Here is a 14811-nt window from a genome sequence, read left to right on the forward strand (position 1 = left end):
TGTAGTTTTGTTCTTTTTACTTCCTTGATTGGGGGGGGTATGAATGGGGAGTGCGTTTTTCTGTGTCTGGTACTGGGTGCTTGGATGAGGCGATTGTTCAGGTATGATGGGCTGTCTCCGTGTAGGGTTTTAAATAATATGCAGTAGAATTTGAATTGGATTCTTTCTTGGATTGGGAGCCAGTGTGAGTTGATGAAGGCTTCAGTGATGTGGTCATGTTTTTTCAATGAGTAGATGAGTCTCAAAGCTGTATTTTGGATTGTTTGGAGTTGTCTTATCGTAGTTGCAGTACATGGAAGGAAGAGTATGTTACAGTAGTCCAATATACCTAGTATTAGGGATTGTACTATAAGTTGGAATTGTGTTCTTTCAAAGTATTTTCGGACTTGTCTCAGATTTCTCATGATTGCGAATGATTTTTGAATTGTTTTATTTATTTGCGGTTGCATAGTGCAGCATCTGTCTATGGTCATGCCTAGTAGTTTTATGGTGGTTTGGATGGGATATTTGATTGCGTTTATGTCTAGGTTGGTTGTGGTTTGGATCTTGTCATTTTCTAGGAGGATGAATTTGGTTTTGTCTTGGTTGAGTTTAAGTTTGTGATTTTTCATCCAGGTTGTGACTGTTTCAAGTGTTTGGTGAAGTTTGTCTGTCATGGTAGGTTTAGAATGATCGTATGGGACGAGGATGGTGATGTCATCCGCATAACTGTAGGAGGTTATGCCTAGATTATCCAGATGCGTTCCTAGAGAGGCAGTGTAGAGATTGAAGAGGGTAGGGGATAGTGGAGATCCTTGTGGTACGCCGCAGGGGTTTGACCAGGATTCTGACTTTTCTTTGTTTGATTTTACACTGTAGGTTCTGAGTTTTAGGAATCCTTCAAACCAGGAGTATACTTTATCTGAGATGCCTATTGCATCTAAGATCTGTAGAAGGATGTTGTGGTCTACTAAGTCGAATGCCGCCGATAGGTCCAGTTGTATGAGTAGCATTTTTTTCCCTGTACTAAGTTGTTGTCTGACGGTATCCATAAGGGAGCCTAGTAGTGTCTCTGTACTGAAGTTTGTTCTGAAGCCTGATTGCATGGGGTGGAGTAGGTTGTGGTCCTCTATGTAATTGGTGAGGAGTTTGGCTACTAGGCCTTCTATAATTTTGACATATAGCGGAATTGAGGCTATAGGTCTAAAGTTAGATGGGAGGTTTTGTGGTGCTTTTGGGTCTTTTTGGATTGGGGTGATGACAATTTCGCTGAGGTCAGCAGGGAATGTGCCTTCTGTGAGCGTGAATTGGATCCATTGTAGAGTTATGGTGCGGAATTTTACACTAGAGGTGGTAAGGAGATATGAGGGGCAATGGTTGAGGTCACAGGAGGCATGGCTGTATTTTTTGTAGAATTTGTTGAATTCTGACCATTGTATGTTAGGGAATTGAGTCCAAATTCTGTCTGCTGCGGTTGCCTCTTTTCCTGTAGGGTGGATTGTGATTGGATTTTGATGGGATGGGTTAAGGATGAGTGTGGCTCTGGTGTTGGTGATTTTGTTCTTGAAGTGTTCTGCTAAGAGGGCGGGTGATGGTGGAGGTGTGTTCGTGGTGGTAGTGTATGGTTTGGTGTCTGTTAATTCTTTCAGGATTTGGAATATTTTTTTGGAATCTTGGGTTTCCGTGCCTATGAGATTAGTATAGTAGCTTTTCCTCTTATCTTTTAGTAGATTTTTGAATTGTTTGTTGATTTTTTTCCAGTCGGTTTTTGTTTGATCTTGGTTCTTTTTTCTCCATTTTCTTTCTAATCTTCTACACTGTCTTTTGAGTTGGAGTAGTTCATTATCAAACCATTGGTCTGATTTCCTGCTGGTTCTGGTTTTGGTTTGTAGGGGTGCCAGATCATCAAGGATGTTGGTGGATACATTTTTCCAGTGGGAGATGAAGTTTTTTGGGTCGCAGTCTTGGATAGTTTCGTCTACATTTGACCAGAAAATGGTTGGGTCGATATGTTTGCGTGAGGTATATGTGGTTTTTTTTGATTGAGGTGTGTGTTTGGTCTTGGTCCAATTGATGTTGAAGTTATAAATGTAGTGGTCTGACCATAGGGATGGGGACCATGTTCCGTTAGGAGTTTGGATTGCTGGATTGGATGGTTGGTGAGACATGAATGCAGCAATGTCCAGTTGATGACCTTTTTCATGGGTGGTTTGTGGGTTTAGGATCTGGAAGGATAAGGCATTGAGGAAGGATAGACAGTTATTTGCTGGTGTGGAGGTTGTGTCTTCTAAGTGTAGGTTTAGGTCTCCTAGGATGAGGTTATATTCAGCTGTTAGTGAGTTTTGGTAGATGAAGTTTTCAAATTCAGGTCTCACTGTGGTCCAGTTTCCTGGTGTTATGTAGCAGAGCAAGCAGTTTAGAGAGTTTTTTAGTGTTGGGTTTGTGAGTTGACACGCTAGGAAATCCATTTGCGGAGTGGATGTTTTTTCAAGTATGTTTAGAGTTAGGGAGTTCTTGATTATTATTGCTAGTCCTCCTCCTCTTTTTTTCTCTCTGCAGGTTACTGTTATTTTGTATCCTGGCGGGCATACTTCTTTTATTCTAGGGTCTGTGTCTGAGGTTAACCAGGTTTCAGTGAGGAATAGGCAGTCAAGTTTTTCTGTTTTTATCCAATTTTTTATGTTTTCTGTTTTGGGTCCTAGAGATCTGATGTTGACATAGGCACATGTAAGGGAGGTCGTGTCGGTCTGGGGAATGTAAGTTGTTTCCGGGTATATGAGTGTTGTGGGAGTTGGATGAGATTTTGTTTTCGGAGGTGTTGATCTTCTTCTCCAGGTAACAGTGATGGGGTGTTGAGTGCTGGTGTGGTGGTTCGGGTTTCTTGATGTGAGTATTCTTCTGTTGGGAATTTGGAAGTTGGTTGTACTGGCGGATGTGGTTGTGGTGGGTAAGTTGTTTGCTGTTGTTTTCCAACTAGAGATGAGGAGGATTATCAGAAGGGTGGCTAGTTTGTGTGTATGCAGGGAGAGCTTCATGTTTGATGTCTGGTTCGGAGTGTTAGGTAGAGGGAATGGTTCTCTCTTAGAGTCCTGGTTGGAGGAGGGGGAGGAGCGGGGATCTCTCGCTCCTTACCTTATAATGGAAGTCGGCAGGAGGTCCGGTGGAGTGGTCTCTGGGGCGTTGGTGTTCCCGGTTCCAAGGTCCGCTGGTGCTCCTCTCAGGTGCTCCACGAAGGCGCTCACTAAGGCGCAGGCGCCTTTGTCGTGCGCCTTCGTCGGCACGCCGAACGGCGGCGCGCCGTTGGCGCTGTGTCTTTTTATTCAAATTGTCCTCCTGCGGGATCGGGGGGGCGGAGCAGGGCTCCCACGCCGGCCCGGTCGTGCTGGAAGATGGCGAGTGCTGGCGCTGTGTCTTTTTATTCAAATTGTCCTCCTGCGGGATCGGGGGGGCGGAGCAGGGCTCCCACGCCGGCCCGGTCGTGCTGGAAGATGGCGAGTGCTGGCGCTGTGTCTTTTTATTCAAATTGTCCTCCTGCGGGATCGGGGGGGGCGGAGCAGGGCTCCCACGCCGGCCCGGTCGTGCTGGAAGATGGCGAGTGCTGGCGCTGTGTCTTTTTATTTTCAAATTGTCCTCCTGCGGGATCGGGGGGGCGGAGCAGGGCTCCCACGCCGGCCCGGTCGTGCTGGAAGATGGCGAGTGCTGGCGCTGTGTCTTTTTATTTTCAAATTGTCCTCCTGCGGGATCGGGGGGGCGGAGCAGGGCTCCCACGCCGGCCCGGTCGTGCTGGAAGATGGCGAGTGCTGGCGCTGTATCTTTTTATTTTCAAATTTCAAATAATTCAAGATGGCTTGCATGGTTCACAAAGTGATATGTGGAAAGAACTCGGAGGGACTCACTGATCATTGTGTTTAAATATTTTTATTAAAGTTTTCTAGAAAAAGGTGCAAGTAAAAGATCATAGCAGCGTAATCCAGAAACTCTCACATGTGAACAACTCAAACCCCCACCATCCCTCCGCCCACACCCTCCCCCCTCCCACCAACAACAGTAGTGTCAACAGCCAACATTCTGATAAGTGGCGTGTGACCCCTTTCACAAATTCAGTAATCGTCCACGGGCCTGGGGTGTAAGGTCCATCCAAAAATGTTCCCAAATCTGACAGAAGCGGTGACCTGGGCCCAGGTCACCAGCCTGTCTCCGCTCCCAAGAGGCTTGCACTATCATCATAGCTCTCCACTGACTGTGTCGGTGGATCCTGTGATATCTAGTTAGTTAATATGGCTTTCTTTCCCAAAAGCACAGTCCGCGCTACAAAAGCTGTCATCCCTTTCAATTTCAATGTAGCAATAGTATAATAGCCAAATAAGGCTCTGGGCATAGGAGACCAATGTCTGCCCCAGAGGGATGTGATATAGTTGCCCAGATCACACCAGAATTGAAGAATCAAAGGACAAGTCCAAAGCATGTGTCCTAATAAAGCATGAGCCTGTGCGCACTTGGGGCAATTATGAGTGAAAGTGATTCCCATCCGAGCTGCCCTTTCAGGGGGAATGTAAAGCCGCAGAACCACTTTCAATTGTAATTCCCAGTGAGTAACATTGGCAGACACTCTCTTGATGGTTTTCAGCACCTGTTGTAACTGTTGAGCTGTCAAAGAGCACTGCAGGTCTTCCGCTCAAGCGGCCGCCAAAATGTCCTGATTAGGTCCCGCTTGGTAATCCCGAAGACCCATTAAATGAAATTTAAGAGGGATCCTCTGTTGAGCTGATAGACTAAAAAGCTCAGAAAGTGCTTCACGACTGTCCTTAAGATGTTCGACTGGCAAAGACTGCACATAATGTCGTATGTAGTAATAAGCAAATATGTCTGTATCTGGTAAATCAAACGTACGACCTAAAGTTGGAAAGGAAGCCAAGATTCCATCCTCCGAGTACAACTGAAATAATTATCGGAGGCCCTTTACAGCCCATTGTTGAAATGAAGCATTTTGCAGTCCCGGCAAAAATGCCCCATTGCCCTGAATAGGTAAATGCAGAGAAACCACAGAAGACAGTTTAGCACTTTTACAAATCCACTGCCACGTCCACCTAGCCGGACCAAAAATGAGGTAATTTGCTACTACCAGGCGGAGCGACAGGTCGGCAACATGTTACACATAACTAATATGGTAGGGAACCAATAATGACAGTTCTATTGAAGTTGCTGAAAAGTGAGAAGTGCCTAAACCAATCATTAATGTGTCGCATCTGTCAGGCCAAGGCATAGCAGTGAATATTCAACAAGTCTCACTTTGACCATTAAAGTCCCACACTCCTTTCTCAATTCACACACCATGCAACGCTACATACTGTCACTCCCTTCTCCTCATCAAATATGAAGAAAGACACAGGGGAAGCCACTGCTTGCCCTGGATTGGTAGCATGGAATATTGCTACACCTTGGGTTTTGGCCAGGAACTAGTGACCTGGATTGGCCATCATAAGAACGGGCTACTGGACATGATGGACCATTGGTCTAACCCAGTAAGACTATTCTTATGTTCTTATATTCAAATCCACCTTCGAATACCAACTACCTTGAATTCTGAAACTAAAGACTTACCTCTTCTCTCTGAACCCTCCACTCTCCTCCTAAACTAATGATCATGCTACCAGTGTAACTTAAGAACTTGATCCAAATCTAATTGCAAACCATATAGATTCCTAGCAGAAAATTGCGGTATATAAGACATGGTATTGGATTGTATTGAAAACAAAAGAAAAAGGAAAGCATCTCATTTGAATGATCTCAAGGCAGTTGTTCAAAACTCGCGTTTATCTGAAAATCAAAACTAAGGGATGTGATCATGAGTCATTGAGCCTTTTCTATTTTGTGCTGTTTTGTTTGTTGCATCCTTACATTGGACTGGGAAAGGGAGAGTAAGATCTAAACTTCTAAAGTATAACTCATATGTTCTGTTATCCAGTATAACCATTTTTTCAAATGTCTGGGAAGGGATTGGTTTGGAGGTCATAATGCACTCTTCACTTAAACACATGTGTGAGTAAGTCTGGAAAGCTTTTTATGTGTTTTATGCTCATGGCAACTCCTCACTTGAATGTGGGAGGTGAAATAACATAAGGAACTGCATCATTTTGGTTTGTCTGTGTCCTGTAGGTTTCTGGTATAAAGAGTGAAGATGTAAAGGTTCGACAGGACAGTGTTACAAAGCTGCTGACTGATGTGCAGGTCATGAAGGGCAAACAGGAGAGCATGGATTCCAGGCTGATGGCCATGAAACAGTACGTAACCGTGATCTAGAAGAGGGAAAAGCCAAAACAGTAAAATACTTTTTCTGTATGTTTGCTGGAGGATGGCTTGGAGAAGTTGACAAATATGCTTGATAATATTGTATTAGCCTTATTACATTACATTAGTGATTTCTAGTCCGCCATTACCTTGCGGTTCAAGGCGGATTACATTCAAACTAAAAACAAGAATTACATTCAGATTAAAAGGAATAGAATAAGCAATGACAGAATTTTTTAAGGTAATAAACATTGGGTAAAGAGTTACCAAAGGGAAGTGGAGGTCTTTAGAAGATAAGAATAGGGTGAAATTATGGGTTTTAGATAACGTTTGATAGATAAAAGAGTATTAGAGAGATCTAAGGGTAAATAGAGTGTTAGATATTTGGTTGGGATTGGTTGTGCTGGATAGGTTTTATGTGTTTTTTGAAGAGTATGCTTTTAATATCTCTCCTGAAGGCTTTGTAGTCTGAAGTCGAAGATAACAGAGTAGTGATTTGTCTGTCCAGTTTAGCTGCTTTGGAGGCTATTAGGTTGTCATAAAGTTTTTTTCGTTTGACATCTTTGGATGATGGGTGAGAGAAAAGTGAGTGGGATCTTCTGTGTCTGATTGAGGAGCATTGATTTAGTCAGCTATTCCAGTAGGTTGGGCCCTCTCTATTGAGAGCCTTGTAAAGTAAGCAGTAGAATTTGAAGTGTACTCTCGCTTCTATTGGAAGCCAGTGCGAGTCATGGTATGCCTCTTTGATATGATCATATTTTTTTTAGGAAATATACAAGTCTCAGGGCTGTATTCTGTATTGTCTGCAATTGCTTCATCATGGTCACGGGACAAGGTAGGTATAATATGTTGCAGTAGTCTATCATCCCAAGGATAAGAGATTGTACCAATAATAGGAATTGCTTCTTTTCGAAGAATGTTCAGATTTTTCTTAGATTTCTCATGGTCATGAACGATGTCTTAATTATTTTGTTAATTTGGGGTTGCATGGTGCAGCCTCTGTTAATTGTGATTCCTAGCAATTTTAGTGTAGGTTGTATTGGGTATGAGATTGAGTTTATTACAAGATTAGTTAGTGTTGGAGTTTTATTGTTTTCTAGTAGGATGAAATTTGTTTTGTCAGGGTTAAGTTTTAATTTGTGCTCTGTCATCCAAATTTCAACTGATTTTAGAGTTTTGTGTATTATGCTAGTCATGACGGGTTCTGGTTGGTCGAAGGGCAGGAGAATAGTGATGTCATCTGCATAGCTGTATGAACTTATGCCATGATTAGGTAGTAGCTGAGGGAGGCTACGTATATATTGAATAGTGTGGGTGATAGGGGTGATTCTTGGGGAACTCCGCAGGGGTTAGACCATGGTTCTGATTTTTCTTGCATTGTTTTAACTCTGTAAGTTCTTGATTGCAGGAATCCTTTGAACCATGCAAGTACCTTGTCTGAGATTCCTATTGAGTCGAGAGTTTGTAGAAGCATGTCGTGGTCTACCAAGTCGAAGGCTGCAGAAAGATCTAGTTGTATCAGCATGATTTTAATGCCTGTACAGAGGTGTTGTCTTGCAGTGTCCATTAGTGTTCCTAGTAATGTCTCCGTGCTGTATTTGGCTCTGAATCCCGATTGTGTGTGGTGGAGTATGTTGTGATTCTTTAGGTAAGAGGCTAAAGTTTTTTGCTACGAGACCTTCCATCAGCTTGATGTACAATGGGATTGAGGCAATGGGTCTGTAATTGGAAGGTTGGTCTTTTGCTCCTTTAGGGTCCTTTAATATCGGAGTTATTATGATTTCGCTGAGTTCTTGTGGGAAATAACCCTCTAGTAATGATGAGTATATCCATTGTAGAAGTAGGGATCGGAATAATATGCTTGAGTTTTTCAGTAGGTATGGAGGGCAATGGTTGAGGTCACAGGCTGCATGGCTGTATTTATTATAAAGATTGGTGAACTCTGCCCATTCTATAGGTGAGAAATGGGACCAGGTTCTATCTGCTGCAACTGATTCTTTTTCTGTTGGTAGAAATGATGTCTCTATGTGTGAGGGTGTTCCGCTGAAAGAGGCTCTGATATTTGCAATTTTGTTTTTGAAGTAGGTAGCTAAGAGGGTGGCTGTAGGTGGGGGCGAATTGTTGTTCTGTATGTATGGTGTTGTGTTTGTGAGGACTTTTAGTAGCTGGAATAGCTTTTTTGAGTCTTGGGGTCCATCTCCAATTTGTTTCGAGTAGTATGCCCTTTTTTTTTCTTTCATTTTTTGTTTGTACTTTCAGTTTGTTGCTATCCATTCTGTTTTTGTGGATTCTTGGTCGCTTTTTCTCCATTTTCTTTCCAGTTGTTTACATTGTCTTTTGAGTTGGAGTAGTTCATTGTCGAACCATTTGTTTGATTTCCTGTGGATTTTGGTTTTAGGTTTTTCTGGGGCTAGTTCATCTAGGGTGGCCCTACTTAGCAAGTTCCATTTTGAGATGAAGTCTTTATTTGTGTAATGTTGGATTATGGTGTCTGTTTTTGTCCAGAATACTGTGGGATCTATATGTTTGCATGAGCGGAAGGTAGTCTGTTGAGTAGTTGGAGTGTGTTTGTTACAGGACCAATTGATTTCAAATGAGTAGGTGTAGTGATCAGACCAAAGGGAACGGTACCATTTTCCGTTTAAGGTTTGAATTTCTGGGTGTGAGGTCTGTTGGGACATGTATGCTACGATGTCCAGCTGGTGTCCTTTTTCATGTGTAGTTTGAGGATCTAAGATTTTATATGTTAAGGCTTCTAGGTATGTACAGAAGAGAAGATATCTGTGGAGTTGAACAAATTTGAAAGTGAATCGAGTTGTTATGCAGTAGTATTATTAGGATGTAACTCATCTTTTTTTTTTAATTATAGCTCAAAGAGGCGTTAGATAGTCCCATGGAAGGCTTATAATCAGTTTGTCCCTAAGGCATTGGAGGGTTAAGTGAGTTGCCCAAGGCTACATAAGTGCCAATGAGATTTGAACCTAGCTTTCCTGGTTCTCGGCTCACTGAATATGAAGAAGGTTTCTGGTAGTTTCATGGTTAGCAAGAACAGGCTGGTTAGTCAGACCTCAATAATAGGTAACTTATGAAGGAAAACGAGTGAAGTATCTTTGAACTTTAAAAAAAAACAAACCAGTTCCTCTAACACTCCCCTAATACAGCTTCAACAGAGGTCATATCCCCTTGTATTGACATAGCCTTGATTATACCACATTTATTGTCTCATTTTTTTCTAAATTCCAGAGTATTATCTCTACTGCATCTCAACCATGTTCTTCTCCTTAATTCCTGTGGTAGACTATTACAAAATTCTTACCCTGCCACTGAAATCTTCACTCGAGCCCCTTGCCTTGACCTCTGCCATCTGTTAGGTTGCAACCAATAAAATCTTTGTGCTGAATAAGTAGGGCTTCCTGTACGCAATGCATGAAACATCTTGGCAACCTTTAACCTGACTCTCTAGCCCAGCTGTCGACCAATCTGCAAAAGCCTAATGATTAGAGTAGTGGGCTGAGAACCTTCTGATCTTGGGCAAGTCAATTAACGTTCCATTGTCTCAGGTACAAACTCAGATTGTGAGCTCTCCAGGGACAGAGAAATACCGACTGTATGGGAATGGACGCTGCTTTATCACCTTTCAGGCTTGCAGGCTGTATATAAGAAATAAAAGTAAAAAATATTTTGTAATACCTGCAGCTGACTTGACTTTTTTTTTTTTTTTTTTGGCTGCCCTAAGAATAGGGCATTACAATAATCCAGTAAAGGCAAAATACATGATTGCTCCACCATCCAGAAGGATCTAAAGTTAAGGAATGGGCGCAACATACATGGCTCACTCAACTTCAGAAAAGCCCTTTGCTTTATCAAAATTCTAATCTAATCCTCCATTTGTGAGTCGCAACATACCTATACAGGCTCAAGGCGACAGATCAAAGAAGGAGGGGAAGAGGAGGGACTTAGACGTAGGGGATGCTATACAGAAATTAAGATAGTTAGTTGTCAAAAAGGTTTTTTCGGAATCTAGTGGTAGTTTGTCTCTTTCCTGATAGCTTCTGGTAGGTCATTCCAGATTTTTACACCCAGATAGGTTAGCTTAGAGTGGAAAATTTGTTTGTAATGGAGGTATTTTGTGGATGGTAGGTTTAGTTGGACTCGAGAGATGCACATATTCTGCTATAACCTTTAAACAGTTGAATCACAATACAAGAGTTGATATAACCAAGAACACACAATAAACCACAACTTGCAAGCTCAAAGTTAGTAACTAAACATGATTTATTAGAAATTTGCTAAAGAAGTAGTTTTAATATACACCCGGCCTAATGTATCGTTAAAGACCTTAAAATGGTATGTTACTACCCCCTTGAATCCACAAAATGTCTTTGCTTATTTTTTCATACCGAGCCATTCTTCTTTAACCCACTGCAAAGCTATCCTCAACTTTTCATTAAATCTTTTCGAGCCTGGCCCATTGGAATTTTAGGCTGTAAATTGTGGAGTGCCTCAGGAGTTGGTACTGATGCCAGTTCTGCTTAATATATTTGTGAAAGACATTGCTTTTTTGCGAATAACATGAAGGAGTAGAAACCATAAGAGATTTCCAAAAATTAGAAGAATGGTTTAAAATCTGTAGTTAAATTTGTTTTTTAAATTTCTCATTGACATTTCAAAAGTAATTTACAATTTATAAAGTTGGACATTTTCAAAAAGCAAAATACAAACTCTCTTGATTACCCCAGAACTATAACTACTCTTTTATCCTCCCACAATCTTCTGGTCTGCTTCTCTACAAATCTCAATATAACATCTTCTCAAACATAAGCCAAGCAGCAACCAGACTCCCCCCCCCCTAAAGTGACTATGTTTGAGACTCCATTGCTTTATTCAAATAGGATCATATGGGCATTAAACACAATTCCACCAAGCTGTATAAATGTCCCATATGTTATGATAGGTTTGCAAGGTATGATGTCTCATGACTGTTAACTGAGACATGACTCGTAGATAGCTTAGTTTGATTTGCACCGAGGCTAGCATTGGAGCTTTCTCCTTCTCTCCATGCCGCCGTCAAGGCAAAGCATGCAGCTTTGAATATGTAGGCAGCAAGTTTCCACTCCTTAGGGGTATCCCCTGGGACAAGAATATCCAAAAGGCAGCATTCCATTAACAAAAGGCAATGTTTATAGGTGATTCACACTAGATATTTCCCAATTTCTTGCCTGAATGCTTGTTTTACAAGGAATGACCACCATATAAGCTTAAAGTCTCCTTTGTTTCCACAGTTTCTTCAGCAGCCAGCCAACAGCAGTTTGTTTGTTAGGTGTGTAATACCACCTATAGTACATTTTTTAACCATTCTGCATAAGATTACTGTAGATTGAGAGCTTGAATGGGTATTTGTAAATAGTCTCCCATTGTTTTATTGTGAATGTTTGCTGTATAGATCGCTCGCAAATGTCTTTATAGAGGTCCTGAGAGGCTTCTCGGAGACGCAACGCTTTATACTGTATATCCAGGAGATTCCTGTGCCTATTCGCAGTGTCGTCTCCAGCATTGTGTCTCTTAAATGAAGATCCCAGAACATCTTTGTATTGGTAAATGTGTGTAGTTGGGTGTAAAAGTAAAGAGTTTCATGCTAGGATACCATATTTCTTCTGGAGAGTCTGAGATGGAAGCACATAGTTTTCATCCTAGATTTGGCCTATGGTTCGCAGTCCTTTCACAACTCAGTCTACGAATTGGTTCTTCTCTGCCTGCAACAAAATTATGCAGCAAACATAGGGGTGCTTGCCTGAAGTAACACCAGTCTGGGAACATTTTAAGCCTTTGTGAAAAGCAAGTCCTCAGGACCACCTTCAGATAAGAATTGGTCTGGCTCAGTCTGAGGCAGAGCTCTTCTATAGGGGCCCAGGGTAATTTCCATAGAGAAATATATTTCACAAATGTTTGCTCTATGTGGATCCAATTTTTATCTATATATGTTAGCCAAGCTTCAATTTCTTGAAATAGGGCAGCTTTATAGTACAATTGGAATCAGAGTACCCCCTTGCTGCCCTTGTTTTTTTTGCTTGATACAGTATAGATTGGTGGACCTGGGGAAGCTTTTTACGCCAACTATAGGCAAAGGCTTTTTTTTTTTTTTGTTATGGAGTGAAAAAAAGTTTTTGGTATTAGAAGGGCCATAAACAGTTGTGGCAAAACTATCATTTTCAAAGTTGCGATTTGGCCCATCCAACTAAGAGTTGAACCTTCCCATCTGTCCAATTTGCCAAACACCTTTTGGAATACACACAAAGGAATCCTATATGGAAAAAGAATGGAACCAAACAAACTTAACAGTGTAGACGGCAAATCCACTAATTTGGGGAAACAAAGCCAGGTAGACTTCTGCAGTATGTATCCTGAAATGTCAAGGACAAATCAATATCAAGTATGCCTTTGTAATATTTTTTCATTTAAAAAAGCATGGGATGAACACAAAGGATCTCTAATTAGAATATGAAGGGTAAAAATTGAAGAATTAAGACTGGTATCAAGCAGAATTGCACGATCTGTGTCCTGTATTTGGCAATAAGATTTAGAATGGGCTTGGGAGGGTTTAGACAGGAGCCCCAGCAATTTGGAACATGAGGATGGTGCTGGCAGACTTTTAAAGTCTCAATCCTGCAAATGATATGAGAGTTTGGATAGGCTGGAGTAAGCTTCGACAGCAACTCCAGTAGTTGGAACCTAAGGACATTACTGGGCGGATTTCTATGGTCTACGGCCCAGAAATATCAAAGAAAAAAGATAATTTAATTTCATCATGAAATTGTAATGCATGTAAATTATAGGTAGACTGGATAGATCATTAGGTCTTCATCTGCTGTCGTTTACTATATTGCTATGAGTTTATCTTGTTGGGCAGACTGAATAGACCATACAGATCTTTATCTGCCATGATCTACTATGTAAATATATCCTGACGTTTCCCAATGAAGGAATTATGGTGGGAAGACTGATCCTTGTGGGACTTCATAATTGCAAAACTGGGGAGCTGATAGAGACCCCACCCATGTTACATTATATTACATTTGTGAATTCTATTCCGCCAATACCTTGCGGTTCAAGGCGGATTACAAAATAAGTTCTCTGGCCATTACCAGAGGAATTGAAGAGTAGAGTGAGTTGCTTCAGAGAATTGGGATGAGTCTTACGGTGTTAGTTTGTCTTCAAGGATGTCTTGAATAGGATGGTTTTTATTTCTTTTCTAAATGATTTGTAGTCTGGAGTCGTTATCAGTAAATTGGAGAGTTGGTAGTCTAGTTTTGCTGCTTGAGTGGCTAGAAGGGGAGAGTATACACTTTCGAGTCTGGGGTTGGCTCACATTATAATTCTAGGTCACATTGTAATTCTGGATCTAAGGGGAGTACACATTGTAATTCTGGGTCTAGGGGGAGTACACATTGTAATTCTGGGTCCAGCGAGAGAACACACATTGCAAATTGTACTAAAGGAGTTCAAGTAGCCCAAGTGGGAATACCCTCACAGGGTACACACATTTCTGAGTCTGGGATAGGAACACACTGTAGTTCTGGTTCTGGGGAGTCCGGGATAGGTGCACATTGTAACTCTGGGTCTAGGGAAAGTACAAAACATGCGAATAATGCTAAAGGTGTCCAAGTAGCTCAAGCGGGAACATCCCCACTGAGATGTAACAAACATACAACATGGAGGGCTATGTACGTAAACGCCCACAGTCTGGGAAACAAGATCCTGGAATTAGAAACAGAAATGAGGAATGCCAACCTGGATGTGGTGGCAATATCTGAGACCTGGCTCACAGACGCCCACGGGTGGGACATGGTCATACCGGGTTACAACTTGCTTCGCCGGGACAGGGAGGGCAAAATGAGAGGAGGTGTAGCATTATATACTAAAGATGACATTAAGGTCACCAGAATCACAGATGTCCACTACACTGGGGAAACTCAGCCCTCGCGACCCCGAACCAGCCTGACGGGAAACCCTCGCCTCAGCGGCTGCCTGCCCTACTCCCAGCCAGCCGCACCGACGCTGCTCTTACTGCTGGGCCGGGCGTTCGAGCTTGCTCCGCTCCCCAGCCCCTGCCGGGAAACTTGAAATTCGGCTGCTCAGGCAGAGGAGCCATCTTGCAGCCGTTGCTGCCTGAAAAAACTCAGCCCTTGTGACCCCGAACCAGCCCGACGGGAGACCCTCGCCTCAGCGGCTGCCTGCCCTACTCCCAGCCAGCCGCACCGACGCTGCTCTTACTGCTGGGCCAGGCGTTCGAGCTTGCTCCGCTCCCCAGCCCCTGCCGGGAAACTTGAAATTCGGCTGCTCAGGCAGAGGAGCCATCTTGCAGCCGTTGCTGCCTGGAAAAACTCAGCCCTTGTGACCCCGAACCAGCCCGACGGGAGAACCTCGCCTCAGCGGCTGCCTGCCCTACTCCCAGCCAGCCGCACCAACGCTGCTCTTACTGCTGGGCCGGGCGTGCGAGCTTGCTCCGCCCCCCAGCCCCTGCCGGGAAACTTGAAATTCGGCTGC

The 14811-nt window shown here is 42.7% G+C and overlaps 1 protein-coding gene across 4 annotated transcripts in view; it reads left to right on the top strand.

Moving 5' to 3' along the window:
- HSF1 (heat shock transcription factor 1) overlaps positions 1 to 14811 on the top strand; it is a 260811-nt gene that overhangs the window by 63727 nt on the left and 182273 nt on the right. For all 4 annotated transcript variants that reach the window (XM_033934485.1, XM_033934483.1, XM_033934484.1 and 1 more), the window contains exon 4: positions 6136 to 6260. In XM_033934485.1, coding sequence (XP_033790376.1) covers positions 6136 to 6260 — 125 coding nt within the window. The remainder of the gene's footprint in view (positions 1 to 6135; positions 6261 to 14811) is intronic.

Source organism: Geotrypetes seraphini, chromosome 2, assembly GCF_902459505.1.
Source record: "Geotrypetes seraphini chromosome 2, aGeoSer1.1, whole genome shotgun sequence".
NCBI lineage: Eukaryota > Metazoa > Chordata > Amphibia > Gymnophiona > Dermophiidae > Geotrypetes > Geotrypetes seraphini.